Source organism: Manis javanica, chromosome 1 (genome assembly GCF_040802235.1).
Source record: "Manis javanica isolate MJ-LG chromosome 1, MJ_LKY, whole genome shotgun sequence".
NCBI lineage: Eukaryota > Metazoa > Chordata > Mammalia > Pholidota > Manidae > Manis > Manis javanica.
Genome location: NC_133156.1, coordinates 69,441,469 through 69,457,353, shown reverse-complemented (window position 1 = coordinate 69,457,353; position 15,885 = coordinate 69,441,469). Strand labels below are relative to the sequence as shown.

At 36.6% G+C, this 15,885-nt stretch overlaps 1 protein-coding gene across 15 annotated transcripts in view; it reads left to right on the top strand.

The window, feature by feature from the left end:
- The window catches only part of PAM (peptidylglycine alpha-amidating monooxygenase), a 274,509-nt gene that overhangs the window by 167,988 nt on the left and 90,636 nt on the right, over positions 1-15,885 (top strand). For all 15 annotated transcript variants that reach the window (XM_037011902.2, XM_037011900.2, XM_037011915.2 and 12 more), the window contains one exon: positions 8,845-8,932. In XM_037011902.2, coding sequence (XP_036867797.1) covers positions 8,845-8,932 — 88 coding nt within the window. The remainder of the gene's footprint in view (positions 1-8,844; positions 8,933-15,885) is intronic.

Sequence of the window (15,885 nt, the reverse complement as noted above, 5' to 3'; positions counted from 1 at the left end):
ATTTGCAGGAGGAAAAAAGCCTGTATGTATAAGTTGTATGTTGGGAGAGTGATAATTCATAGCTTTTCCACATACCCAAAGTGGAAGTTTTGCTAGTGTTAACCAAGGCTTTTCCATACATGAAACTTTAATCTGTATGTGGGTTGTCCCAAATTCTACGCCTCAGGGTGCTTTATCAAAGATTAGGTATGGTTGAAAATAAAGACTTAGAAAGACCTGTAATACTTCATTTATTCTTTTCTTAAGACATACCCCTTTAAACCTTTTGCTTTCATTGTTTGTGCCTTTTAAATTTAATGCAGGGTATGTGCCCCAGGATTTGGTAGGGACTCAATAATTGCTTGCTTAATACATGAGTAACACTAAAAAAGTGTTTTGTTTGGCCATTTTCTAAGGCAACATATCGAATAGCTGACCACTGACCCTTTTGCTTCTTACTGTTATTTGAATTAAATGAATAATTGTTTTTTGAGAAAAGCTAATTGTTTATAAATTGAGCAAACTTAAAAAATTCTGCTGTGTGCCAGTTATTGGGCTAGGCAATGTGAATATGAGGTATGATACAAATTCACAGAAATCACAGCCTGGCTGAATTCTAGAAGAAAAGAATACAAATGTCAGAACATGAGAGAAGGACTTTCTCCTTGTGCTTTTCAAATATCTGAAGAAAACCACAAAAGGCAGAGTACAAGTCATATTGCTGATTAGGACTAAAACAAACTCTCTTGATGGTATTGAAAGCCAAAATTGCATTTGAATAATTTATAATTTTGGCTTTATACATATGTGACTAGTTATGTAATTCATTTTAGATAAATATGCTTCTTAATTTGAGAAGATATCACAGTTGTCATGGTATTAAATGTGCATATACCTGTCATATTTACATGTGAGCACACATATCATCTCTGATGTGTTTATATGTGTATATTGAATTAATAAATGTGAATTAAAGTAGGCATTGGGGAAATGCTGTAATGATGAAGATAAGTATAATTTTCACATTTTTAACAAAATTGTAGCTTTCCCTAGAGTATTGCTTTTGTTTATTGTTTTAATAAGAAAGCACAGAATTGGAGTGGGTGAGGCTATGATAACATCTGTGTTGGACCACTACACCGTGATGCTGTCTAAAAGGTGTTTTACATACACTCAGAGGAATTGGCTCTGACAGCAGCCCACTCAGCCAAGAAATTTGACTGTCATTTTCATCCACTTGCTTTCCCTCACATGGATGACCAGTAAATAAATGTGTCTTTTCCTTAGTGAATGATGGCAGGTCCCTATCCATCAAATTGTACTATATGAATGAGATAGAAGCCATTGAATTTAGAAATAGATGAAATTAATCTAATGATTCATTGCTTTTCATTTTCTTGGGGTTCTCTCTCAAATGTAGAACATTTTCTACTGCAAAATTGAATAGGTAGTCTTGAATATTACCAAATGTGACCTTTCAAAAACAGAGCATCGGGGAGCAACAGTGGTGAAGCTTAGAACCTCACCGCCCCCTGTTTTGAGAGAAAGCTTCTGCATCCGTGGATGTTTTATTGCCCTTGTCTAGCTCAGATTAGCACATAGTCTACAGGCACACACATGATCATCTACAATTGCTCTCTTACAACACTAAACTATGTTTTCTACCTTTATTTTGCATCTACCTACCACTTCAGCATTTTATTAAAAATAAAAATAATAATAATAATAAAGGCAGAAATGTGAGATCCACATATAAATCAAGTATAAAAATCAAACAAATATTCATATTTGACCTGATTGTTTATAGTTCATAATGCGTGATCAAAACCAAAAGTTTCTGTGATGAATGCCCTTGTACTGTTCACCATGTAAGAACTTATTCACTATGTAGGAATTCTTTCACCATGTAAGAACTTGTTCATTATGCTTCAGAAGATTGGAGACTGATGAGAATTAGGCTTGAGATGGATTAATGATTGTGCATTGAGCATTGACCCCCCTATATAGAATTTTGTTAACAACCATTTGATCAATAAATATGAGAGATGCCCTCTCGTGTTGTCAGGTGATGTTGGGAACACTTCAAAAACTGCAAAAATCATCTAATTTTGATCATGCTTATGGGTTACTAGTGTGGCTACAGAGACCAAGGAATTTCAGGGTACAGTGTTTAGATACCCACATTCTGTGGCTTTGACAGCAATAAATAGAAGGGTATGTGTGTGAATCCTCATCAACATGCAATCACTCTGTCACCTGTCTGCTTCCAGTTAGTTCTGCATATCCTTTCCTTTCTCTCATCACCTAGGATTTTCTCCAACATGAATAATGTGGTCTCTGTCTCCCACATGACTCTTGGTTACCTTCCAGCAGGCACCCTCAGAGACTTTTCTAGTTTCTTAGTGAAAACTACTTTGAGAGAGCTGCAGTAGCACAAATGAGACACACCATACTAGAGGTCTCTGAGGAGTGGGTAAAACCTAATATGCTTGGTCATAATCATGTAAGAGAAGCTTTTGCTAATATATCCTGTCTCAGAGTATTTCTTGAATGTCCTATACCTTTTGATCACCTAAATACCCACATTTCCAACATGAGAACCTGAAGAACTCTACAGTTTTTTCAAGTAATGAAAAAGGGAAGCAGAGGAACAGGAAAAATTTCATTATATTTTATATAGCTGAGAGTTCAGAGTGTCTTCAATTAGATGCATCTATAGATCGCTACAAAGGAACTGATGTGTTGGCAGAGCTTTTCTAATGCAGTAATGTCAAAATGTCCCCCGCCCTAGTTCCAGGAAAACGGGCAATTCAGAAAGCCATGTTTGACTTCAGATTTGATGTGTAAATGTTGGTGAAAGGTTCGTGGCATTTTGACTGCCATTCTCATGTAGCCATTTCAGCTATTTCATCAGAGACAACTTCAGTGGCCAACTCTAAAAAGGTCAGTATGTTCTAGTCATAGAAAATTCCATGTGAGGGACAAGGTTTGACCTCGATTTGGGAATATGGTCTATTTGGATCTGCAGAGTGGGGATGAAAATTCCAGCAGCCAGTGGTTTGATCGAGTCAGGAGTACAGAGCACTAGCGTGAGTCACCTGTTGCATGGCCGCAGACAAGTTACTCGACCTCTCTCTCCTCAGTGCTCATCTCTTTGAGGGGAAAGGACCACACCGTAGGGTCACAGTGAGAGTGAACGGGCTGGCATAGGATCAGCCCTCAGCAGATGCTAGCGGTTGTGGTCACTGAGGGAGGAGAGTTGTCCGTGGAGACTGCAGGGTGCATGTCGGGGTTACGTGGCAACAGGTCGGGCTGGGAGACGCATGTGATACTGTGCATGGCCTCCTGCAAACACAAGAAGGGGATATGGGTTTGGTTCTGCAGGAAGTTAATAGGGTACTGTTACAGGGATGACGTTATAAAAGCAGGGCTTAATGAAGCTTACACCATTTTAACTTGCATAGCCTGGCTGATAAAGTCTGTTTATTGATTATTTAGTTGGTTTTGGCATATACCAAAAAGTTCCATTTTAAAAGGTATTAGATGTTTAATTCTTTTTTGTGCTGAAATTCCTTTACTTGGAGGTAAGGATTATTTCATTTTAAATTTCAGTTCAATTTATAGGCTTGCTCAGGTATCTTATTTCTTGGTTAATTTGGCAATAGCAGTTTGTGAGTCTCCATAAAACACTTGAAGGATTCTTCCTGAATTGTACATCATTGTCCATGTTAGTGAGGGCTAATGACAATTTCTCTATTAAGTTTTCTTATTAAAAATGTTCAAGCAAAAGGTCTTTGTGTAGAATTGCTTTATGGTTATGTGGGAAGCTGGTGGAAGACAATATAATACACCATTGCTGTGGGTTTTTAACATCGTGCCAAATGGACTATACTGCTGTGAGCTTTACATTTATCTGAACCTTTCTGGCCCAACTGCAACATTATGAACATTAAGGCTGATCATATCCTACACTTAACTTACAATTTAGAGCACTATCTTCAGTTTCTATGAATGGTTTTTGAAGTATAATCTTATTTTTTGGAAATAAAGAAATGTTTATGGGAATGATAGTAAGATTTGGGGACCTGTAATTTAAAAGAAAATTTTGACAACTCTTTTATATATTGTTTCTTGAACCTTACACCTCTCTATTCCCTCAATATTGAATATGGCTGGAAAGCACTATTCCAGCCTTATATATATTTATTTGCCTTCTTCAGACCTCAACGCTTAAACAGTTTTAGTTGATATAACTAAAATTGCCAGATATAATGCAGAGTTCCAGTGATCTCTTTTCGTAAAATAATTCTAAAGGGCCAACAAATTTTTACCTTCAGAAATTCTTCTTATAAATTCATTTTGAAAGAAACCTGGTTTTCACTGTTTGCCCTGTTCATTTAAAAAAGCAACTGAATCCAAAGTAACTAAGAGGAGTTAACTAAACTCTAAGTCTGCTCATCAAACAGAATATATTCAGCCACTAAAAATGTTGACTGTAGTCAGAATTACCTGTGATTCACCTGTGAAACTTTTCATAGATGCGCTTCCCCAGAATGACCTTTGGAGCTTTAAATGAGATATTATTGGGGGAGAGGCAGGACTGATCTAAGACCAATCTTGAGCATCTGTATTTTTAACAAACTCCATAGGTAATTCTAATGCACAGCACTAGCTGAAAAGCACTGTTCACAAAAACTATTTAATAACATGAAAATATCCACAGATTATGAAATAAACCCTTTACTTGTATGTAATAGGAGTCCACTGGGAGACAAAAAGAAATAAAGTTAACAATGATTCTCTCTAATGATACAGTCAAGCAGCTCCTAGAATGCCTAAGTTCTGGAGATCCAAACTTTGATATAGTCATCCACAGTCTGTAGTATTCCTCTCCTGCACATCTTTAGCTAAATATCATCCCTCCCATTTCCAATGATAATTCAGGATTGGCAATACATAGATGAATATCTCCTAAATTTCTCACTGCTCCACTTGGCTGTGTAGATTCTTCAAAATCTTTCCATGTCCTGGATCTGACAGATGCATCAAAATTTGGCATGCAGAATTGCATATCCTCTTGGAAAGGAAAAAAGAAAAGAAATCCAAGTGCAGCATGAAATTCCCTCCTAGGTCACTTTCTTAGAGAATGGTATGACCCTGACTGTCGTCTGATGTTAGCTAAAGGAGGCCATAAATCCCAAACAACCTCGTGCAGTCAGAACAAATTTTGCTTAGAACTCCAGAAAATGGACCTAGGTATCTCTCTGCTCAATATGTTGTCCACACACGTATTTTCAAGTCTTTCATTTCCGATGACATTATTCCTTGAGAAATCCTCCACCCTATGCATTCTCCATGCCATTACACTTCCTTTAATTAACACACGTGAGTCACTGATTCTGGTCTTAGTTGCTCAGAAGTATTTGGTTCCCAAGGACTTACACTTCCTTACTATAAACTTTTCCCTCATCTTATACATCAGGCGATCTGAACTGTTAACACCCGTTGTGACTGAAGTAAGCAACTGTCATCTTATTACTGAGGCAGAAGTGTTGGTGACACTTTTAATCTTATCGGGTATATTCCCTTGCCTCACAAGCCTGTGGCTTTGCTTGCTTGTCACCATCCCAAAGCTGTCTGTTTATTCTGCCTGTCAGAACTGCATACTCAAACGCAGTTGTTTTCATTACTATCCTCTAGCTCTCTTCCTGCTAGATTCTTTATTTCTTTGGTGGAGAATGGGAGAAAACAAAAGAAGAAGCAATTTCTTTTGAGATGCGATTTTAAAACATTTTTTCCATTATTTTCCAACATTTTGTGTATGTGTTGAAATCTCCAGCACAGTCGTACGTGTATCCTGTGCCCAAAGGACCTCCTTCTTATTCACTAGGGGTGGGAACTTCTTTTGCAAAGCCAGGAATAATAAATAGAAATAGAGCAAACCCAGAAAATGAACTTGTCAGCCTAATCTTTTCCTTTCTGACCCCTCCCCACCACTGGCAGCAGGCCTTTCAATGAAATTGTCCTGCTTTATTTTATGGCATCTACTGTTCGTTTTATATTTACATTTTGATATGCCGTTCCTTCTGCTGGAGGCATTTTTCATTTCAACTTGCAATGAATTGTATTTTGAAGTATAATTATGTAATACTTTGCCATTGTAGTCTTTCTTTAGGATATGAAAAAATGGCTAGTTGCTTGTTTTGACTCTGTATCCATAATTTACTAAGCATTTAAATTAGATCTTGAGTTTTTGGAGGAATGTATGTGTCAGTGAGAGTAAGATTTTATGAGAGAGAACTCTGAAGAATTTTCTTTTATTACCACAAGATATTGATTTGTTTCTAATCATAGAAACTGAAATTAAACAGCTATCTAGTAAGAGTTCAATGTGGAGCAAAGAATCATGTCAGTAGGAGAAAAAAATCAGAAAATGGCTAGAGAAGTTACACTTTGAATAATTTTTGCCTGTTACATTGCAAGGACATTAAGAAGACACTCTTGCATAAGCAGGGACCCAGGCAGAACGTTTGGCTTTCCTTCTTAATAAAAAACTGCAGAGACTGTATGTTGTCTTCATGACCTATTCCTCTCCCAAAAGGTCCCCTCTCTGTCCTGAAACTTTTGTTTAAATTTCATTTTATAAATATCATGATAGTCCACTCATGTTCCAAAAGGATTTTTGCCTTGTTTCACAGCAGTGTACCCATGCTGCATTCATACAGAAAGACACTGTGTTGGGGTCTACGGCACAGATCCTGACAGCTCAGGACTTGAGGACAGTTTAGGACTTTGCCTAAAACTCTGTCCTGAGCCTTCTCTGTGGTTCCTACTCTGGTGCTTTTGTCCATCCTCATGGCTTCAGGGCTCAATTATTGAATGATTCTCAAATAAGTAATTCTCAGACCTCTCTCGTGAACAGGAGTCACAGAATTCTAATCTGTTGGATATTTCTACCTGAATTTTTAGCTGACACCTCAAATTCAATGTTGTTCTGTATCTAGCAATTTAATTATTGATAAAATGCACTTAGCCTTGTTGGTTTCTTACCCGAATTCCCTGAATGATTCAATCTTAGAAAACCTATTCATATAGTCAACCCATAATAAAAGAAACTAAGGGGGATGGCACCATATGATCAGCTACAGAGGTCTGAAAAAGCAGGGGAGTCAGACTGTTGTTGACAAACTCTTCACGGATCGGCATAGGGATATAAAAAAAAAGAATAGGAAGTGGATACAGTCTGACCAAAAAGTTACAAATGTCCATAGAGTGATATAAACCATTTGATAAAAATGTGATTGCAAATTGCATCACATTCCAAAATAAATTTAAAGTGAATGAAAGACAAAGGCCAGGTACTCCCACCTCATGGCTTTTTCAGTTTTCCTTCTGCCAAAAATGATACCCTGGGAAGATTCTGGAAGGGAGGAAGGAAATCCTTCACTCAACTTGAGAGTGAGTCTGTGGAGACAGACAGAATCCCTTTTCTTCCTGTGTCATGTTTGGTAACAATACAATTTTCTATGATTTGTGAACTTTTGTAACTTCCAATTGATTCTTTTCTTCCAAAGTATCACTCCAATGTCCTAGGCTTGCTGCATTTTTTTCATAATAGAAAACAAAGCCTCAAATTATATCCAGTCCATTTTCTAGTCATCCTCTCTGTACTTTTTTAAATGGTGGTGTGAAAATCTCAAGATGTAATTTTTAGGCTGTAATTCTTATTTTCAAGGCAATAAATGAAAGGCTTTATATTTCTCCTATAAGTTGTGAGTCAAGATGGCTCATAGTAGGCTCCCTGTGTCTTCTGATCAACCACCCATTTGCAAATCATTGTGTTATAGTTTGATGTAGAACATCTTTTATTTTGTAGATACTTATGCTTCAGAAATACATTTTAGCAATGAATGATGCTTTATTAATTTTATCAGCCAGCCAAAAAAGAGCTAAAAGATGCAGTTTCACACCAGGGACTTAAGATGATTTTAGACCATTTAGCATTTTTAGTGTGTAAAGGTGACTTGTAAACAGTCCCAGCAGGCCAGCATTTCAAATGTGGTCAAACAGGGATGGGCCCAAACCAAACCAGAAAAGAGGCTCATACCCAATATTTACCATACATAATATAGTATCATTTATTTTTTATTTCTCATTGTTTTACCTCTGAATGGATTTTTGTTTATTTTAATGTCTTTCAACCACTATTATTAAGAGAAAAAGAGAAATGTCATTGCATAAGTTTCAGTATCCCTTTAACAAGTGCATAGTGCTCATCCAGGATGGTAATTTTCCCTCTTTTATATTTTTGTAAAGATACACTTTCCACTTTTCTTTTCTAAAAAATCTATTTCTGTATCACATCCCAGCGACCAGCATTATGTTTAGATGATAATAAGTTTGTGTCATGAATCCTTTTGCTTCTGTTTTGACCACTCGCTGTGGCTTTTGTTGCAGTACAATGTTGCACAGTGTTTTTTTGGTACTCAGCACTCTACTGAAATCGGGAAGGGAATATATTGTGACCATATAGCCTGGAGCTTTCATTTTATACCCACATAATGCTCTCAACAATTTAAAAGGAGACTTCTATTGAAAAGTTTGTGGATATATGTCTAGTTTCAGTGTATTATTTTTTTCTCTTTTGTTTTATAATAGTTTACTATCCTACTAAATTAAATTATCAAATCATGCTCACCATAAGGAGTAAGGTAATTTATACAACTAGGGCATTCTATCATAAGAACATCAGAACATCTTTGTTATACAGCTGTTTGAACTGTTTAAAAATGCAGTCTCCTGTGACAATCGTGCACAAAGGTGTAACTTTGTATTCACATTCATGCACCATTTTCTCTTTAACAGTTGACTTCAGACCTCATGCCAGCATGGATACTGTCCATCATATGTTACTTTTTGGATGCAATATGCCTTCATCCACTGGAAGTTACTGGTAAGGGTTGATGTGCTCTTAGTACAAAGGGGCATAGGAAATACGTGTTTTTTTATAAATAAAAAGTGCATCTGTGCAAGTATTTTAAAACTGAGTAATTAATAGGCAGAATATTTCCTTTTTAGAAAAGAGTATTGTTCTTTCACATCCTGTGGTTATCAGGTTTGATTATCACAGTTATTTAGTCTGCTGTGGAACACATCCACCGGGCTTTGTCACTGACTTAATATATGTGTTGTTTGTCATAGATAGTGTGTCAGGGTGCAGACAGCTTGTAAAGAAAGACTGAAAAGTTAGATAATGGATTCTCCGATGTTTATTTTTTTTGTAAGTTCATGATTCAACCCAAAGAGCTCCCTAGCTCTGTTCACTGAGCATTCTTTTATCTCGGACACTGTGCTAGGTCATCTGTATACAGATACATTTCACTTTATCCAGCATCTCTGCAAAGCAAGGCGTATTATCCCCACTTTACAGATGAGAAGCCTGAAGCTCAGAAATTCAGTAACTTGCTCAAGGAAACACAGCTGATTGGTCAGACCAGGACTGAATCTTAGGTTTTCTGGTTCCAAATCCAAAGTTATTTCCATTTCACCACACTGCTTCCCATGTCTTCAAGCAACTGTTGCAGTTTTAAGAATCTATTAGTATCATGTCATACACAATCAGTAAACATCTATTAAATGCCTGTATTATACCAGAACTCAGCAGGTGCTGGGGAGGTTCTAGGATAGATATGTTTTCTTCCCTCAGAAGCTTACACCATAATTATGGTTTGAGACCTTCCCTGTCATTTTGGTGTTCATGAAGATCAGTGAACTTTGAAAATAACCATGCATGCTAACCCTAGTATTTTGCACCTATAGCCAGAATCACTTTACATATATAACAGTCCAGAATGACTAGTATGTCTTGCTTTGTATTGAGAAGGGATCTGTTTTGTGATCCTGTCCCTGCATAGTCACGTAGACTGGTAGACCTTTCTTTGTGCATCCTAATATTCACCAGGCTGATATGAGACACACAGCAACTGCTTTCTGGTGGTTTCTATAATTGTAATATGTATTTGGAATTGTTAAAAGCACAGGGCAATTAGTGGAAATCTCCATGGACCAAGTACCATCAAAGCATTTGTTAATAGGCTTAAGTTATTTGATGAAAGGGGGATATCATATAGGAACCCAGCTCACGTGACTAGGTTTATGTAAAATGGAGTCAGCAAATCACATTTAATACCCTTTATATCAACATTCCAGTTTTTGTTCTTCAGTTAATCTTTGTGAATAAGATTCTGGGATTCAAAGCTAACTTTGTGACAGCTTTTTCTGAATCTTATTCAGCAATCACATCCCTTGGCTTTTATGTTTTAAAAATATTTCTTCGGAAATTAGCCATATTTCCCTTTGTATTAGAATTAGTGAAAATAGCTAGGAAGGATGTAAGCTTTTAAAAAATGCTTTGACTTCACTTTGGTTAAAGAAAATGAGTGAGAAAATAAAGCACCATTTACATGTTATTATGATTCTAATTGTTAAGAAAAATTATATAAAATAAACTAAGCCTAGTTCACTGTTCTCATGTTAAGGGAATATCAGAGCCAACACATTATTTTAGCCCTTTAAAAATATTTATTAGTATTCTTAAATATATTATTTTGAAATTAAGTCTGTTAAATACATTTTCAAAAAGACTTCCTTTGGGGAAAGAGAATTCAAAGAAAAATACAAAGGAAAGTGAAAACAGCAATTTTGAATAAAGTAATTGTTACACATAGTATTTTGCTAAAATTATTTCTTGAAAGGCAACATAGTAGAGTAAAAGAATAGCGAACCAACCAGCTAAATTCCCCCCTGGGTAAATTATGTATTCCATGGTGGGATGCATGGTTTCTTCACTTTAGCAGGGAACTAACACTAGATCATTTATAGAACTCCTTTATGTTCTAGAATTTAATATTAATTGCATGCAAATGCTGAGTCAGACTGGAAAGGCATCATTGTTGGGAGTTGGAGGTATGTGCCCTGTCTGACTCACTTCAAGCAGGCAGCCCACTGTTTTGCCATTCAGTTGCTTCACTGAGTAATTCAAATTCCCACATCATTTTAAGTGGATTTTAAAACTCTGCCTTGCAGCCCATATTCCCACTTAATATACAGGTTTGTTATAATTGACTTAATAACCATACAAGGGCAATAATTAATGCTATTATTTATGTTCTTTTAACCAAGCCCAAAGTGCTTGTCTAACATTTAAAAGTAGAACCTTTTCACTATTTTTATGTAGGATCTGTTCAATATCTGTTCAAACTAGGAGAAATGCTAGGAGATAAACTAGATAAGTAAAACTGTCCTAGTGACTCTGACTTCCACACTCCAGCCTTATTCTCCATTTAAAGATGGTGTAAACTTTTTAATCCCCCGGTATTTGGCAAAATCCATGCCTCTTGAAAGCATCAGAGCTCACAGGGTATTTCATGGGCTGAACTCAGGTGCTTCACAAAAGCACCCTTGACCTCCAGCCCCAGTGCCACACAGGCTCAGCCCTGGAGACGGTCGGTGGATACTTCCTAGCTGCTAGCCTCTTACCCTCCCACCTGAATTATACTACCAATGACAAAAATCTCTCAGTCAAAAGCCTTGTGTTATTTTTCTATAATGTTTGACTTATAGAATTTTTCACACTCACTTCACAGTTCCAAGCCTTTTCTTCAGTTGCTCCAAGAATACAGACAGTGCTTAAATGAAGATGTGCAAACGTTCACATATATTTTTGGTTATGATGTCTATGATGGTTTTTGATGCTTAAGAATATCAAGAACTCATTCACACTCTAGGGAAATCTTTATGGGAAAACAAACCTGTTATAGTGAAAGAAGGAAAAACTAATAATCTATTTTAGCCCCAAAATGTCAAGCTCGGATTTCTTGTCTTTTCTGTTTGGACTACCCCGTTTTCACTTGAGTGTTCTATTTTCAGTGCCAGAAGATTGGCAAATAGGTGTACATCTCTAATAAAGTAAACATTTTTCCCCGGAAATTATAAGGTTGTACTTCATCCCTTGTCTTCAGGCAGCACTTTTAATATGAAGGCAAAGAGCTATTTTGATGATGCTTCACTGCTTTGCTGCCCTCCTTTGCTCTTGTAATTGCCTCTTTCTTCTGTTCATTAAAATATATTTACAGTTATATTAAGTTTACATGAAAATAGTAGACACAGCATGAAGCAGTTTTCATTATGTAGTCATTTTAATTTTCAAGGTTTTTTTTCCCTCTGCACAGATCCCAGTCTTTGTGTCTCATTCCAAATTAGCAGCTCACACTGGTAATGTGTCTAGTTAATTATATGCATGTGCATTTAAATTGCATACATTGATGCAAACCTTTTAATATACTGTGGGGTGGTCCCTTTATAGTTAGAGTGGGCCTAGTGCTCAATTCCAAATTAACATACCTCTCAAGGATGCAAATAAGGACCAGCTGATGGAAAAGCAGAGGCTCTCCTGGCCCATGGGAAGAAGGCACGTACCTGTCAGATGTAACCCTCAAACCTTCTTTCCCGGGCTTTTAAAGGAGAAGACAATTACCCGTATCTAGGGACCAAAGGAAAGTCCTAGCACCAAGACTGGAGCAAGTGCAGCAATAACATCATTTATGGAACTCTTGGTGCTTGCAGACTTAATTCAAAGTGTAGCAATTCTGCATTTCCCAGATTTGTTGGTTAAATACGAGACACAAGTGAGCAGATGCTCTTTGGGTTTTTAGGGTCAATAAGAAAATTAAGTGCTTAAAACTGGGTAATTTAAAAACAAAAAAATATATTACTGCTCTCTGCTAAAAAATGGCAAATTTTAGGAGTTCTTAGAAATTGCAATGTGTTCATCTATTCTATGAATACCTTTCTTCATTCGAATTTTACTCCAACAATTAAAAAAAAATAATACATGAGAGTCTTAGATTTCAAAAATCATGATGTTTTGATCGTACAAATTGTCTTGGCATTTGGGATGATTCTAGAACACTTGTTTTGTAATGTGAGATTGTATAGGCTTGTGTGCTTTTGTTTTGCTGAGCACAGATCTTAGGACTTAAAACAATTTATGGCTACAAACTCCATGACTGTGTTCACAATACTGGGTGATGAAAGGGAATGGGCTTCTTATGTATCCTGCATTGGACTTCGGTGTGATCTTCTATGCATAGCTAAAATTATCATGCGTAGTGTTAGCAATTAATAATTTGATTTATGAACTTTTCCTAATGACTCTTATGACTTACACAGGTTGTTTGATCTTTTTTGAAAAGAAGCAGCCCAGCTGGTTAAATGAGACTTTTTCCAGCTGCTCTAACTTGGAATCATTCTCAAGCTGAAGCTGTAATGCTTTACGCATCCTATGAAGCTCTAGCTTAAGTCCCTTTCAATGGCTTTTATTTATTAACCACCTGCTGTGTCTTTTTAAATGCCACTATCTCCACAGGGTTACAGATGTTGATGAGGGGAAAGAGAAAAATAACTAAAACATATAAATACATATAGAGAGAAGAGAAGCCTATATGTGAGACACCCTGCTTGGTTGCTCATTTAAATGGCTATTTGGTGGTGAGGAAGATGGTGATATTACTTTCCAGATAAGTCTACAGCTTTGTTGCCTCCCTCATGATGATAACGAGTCCTCAGTTGAGCATGGCATTTGCATGTCCCACTTCTGTGCACCCTCTCCTATCCTAGCTACCTGTTACTTACATACTATACAGCTAGACTCACAGTGTGTCTTCTGCAATACCCATTTCTTCTGCCAGAATGACTTCTAAAGTTAAACATGCATAACATCCTTGTCAATATAAACAAAAATAATAGTCTCCAAAATCCATGCTGCCCCTTTGCTCAGCACTGGAAAATGTATCTTTGAGGATAGTGGCAAGTTTAGGCCAAGTTTCTGCTAGGCTAAAATTAATTGTATCCATTTCCTTTTTCTACTTTTATATTACTGTAGATTCATATTATATTGCATTTCAGGATAGTATAAAGGATATTTGTTAAAATGCAGTTGGTGTCTTATTCTAACTTGTGGTCACCAATGATTATAGTCCTTGGCCTAATTTTTAGGTGCCTGGATTAGATGTTTTTGAGAGAAGTTCCTTAGCAACTGACCAATTCTTAAGACTAGCATCAACTGTAATAAAATAGAATGGAATGGTTGGAACCATTTTGACATTTCAACAGAAACAGAGGTTGCATAATTTTGAACATTATTCTTTCCTCACAAGACCAGTATTTATGTTAAAGAGAATAGCAACATTATAGCCCAGTGCTGTAACATTCAGCATGGATCCAGAACTTTGCAATCAGAGCCTCTTAGATTCAAATCTCAGGTCTACTACTTGATAATTGTAATAAACATTGTTCAAATTATATAACCTATATTTGTCTGTTTCCTTGCCTGTAAAAATGGGGCTGCTAATCTCCCTTGACTGGGCCATAATGAAGAGGAAGTGAGGGATGGAAGTAATGTGCCTGGTGCAGTGCCTGGCACAATGCAGTACTTAATAACTGGTAGCTATTATCCTTATTCATTAATTAATCAAGTATTTATTAGCCATTCACTATGTGCCACACATTTTGTTAGGCAGTGAAAATTTGGTGTGGACAAGACAGACACACCTCTGTTCTTATGGACTTTATGGCCTCTCAGTTCACACCGGAGGAGTGGACATGGATGTTTTGGGGCTATTTACCAGGCTGGGTACCTTTTACTCACCACTCCTATTTAACTTTCCCATTAAGTAACCTTATAATTACCATGCTAAGGCATACCCATTGCATTGAAATTCACATAGGATTTGTCTGAACTGGGAAATATGTACTTTGGGTTTATAGAGCAGTTAATGAAATATGAATACCTGACTCATGCTGGATGCAGTTTTAAAAAAGAAAGACATTCCCCATATGCCATTGATTTTCTCATGTTTCTTAAAGAAACATTCTAACTTTGGATTAATTTTCCTGTGGTTCTGCAAGATACTTAATTTATTAAAATCAGCATTTAAGGCCATATAGACTTAACTTGAGGGTATGACAATTTTATTTAAGAAAAATTTCTTTAGCCAAAAGAAGAAATGAGTTGTCAGTTCTGATCTGCCCTGAGTGACCTTGGATTTTAAAGAGACTTCAACTGATACAACCAGAGAGTACTTTAACATTCAATCATGCTTTATTTGGATAATTCAAAATGACAGGCTAGCACTTTTCAGTGCGTGGCAAATTCTGAAAATATTCATGCCATCTGAATGGTTTCCCCATGGATTAGAGGTGAAGAGGTTCTAAAGTGAAGGTCCGAGAGTCCAGAATAGTTTTATTTTCAAATATTAATTCTCATCATTTTTACCATGAATGCTAAGAAAGCACAAGGGAGCCATGTGAATTAACTGGCTTAATCTGGAGGGGCTTTTATGAGAAGCTGCTAGAATTATAAGAATAAGACACCTTCCTGATGAGGCCTGAAGTCACAACAGCCATCGATCAGGGGTTACACTGCTTCCTAGCCTGAAGATTCCTCTTATAAGGATAGTAAAAATCCTCTCTGTTTTTATAGGAAAGCCAAAATACACAATACCATCTTTATCCTGTCGGTCATTTTATGTAGTGAAAATATGATGTTATTTTCATTTAAAATGGAAAATGGAGATCTGAAAATGAAAAGGTGCCGGCATTTTATCCAGATGCTCTTTGCCGCTCTGGTGTGTCATCTGTTCCAGAACCATATCTCTTGGCTTCTTGTTCTTTTCACTTAGTCCTCTCAGTAAGTTTTAGGATTAACTTTACTTTCACTATCCACTCCAGAGAGCCATTCTTCACTCAGTCTTGAGTTTAATACATTTTTTTTAAAAACATAAAACAGGATTTAAAAATCAAATCAAAGTTTGCTTTTGAAGCTCTTCTTTTGCCAAACCTAATAAG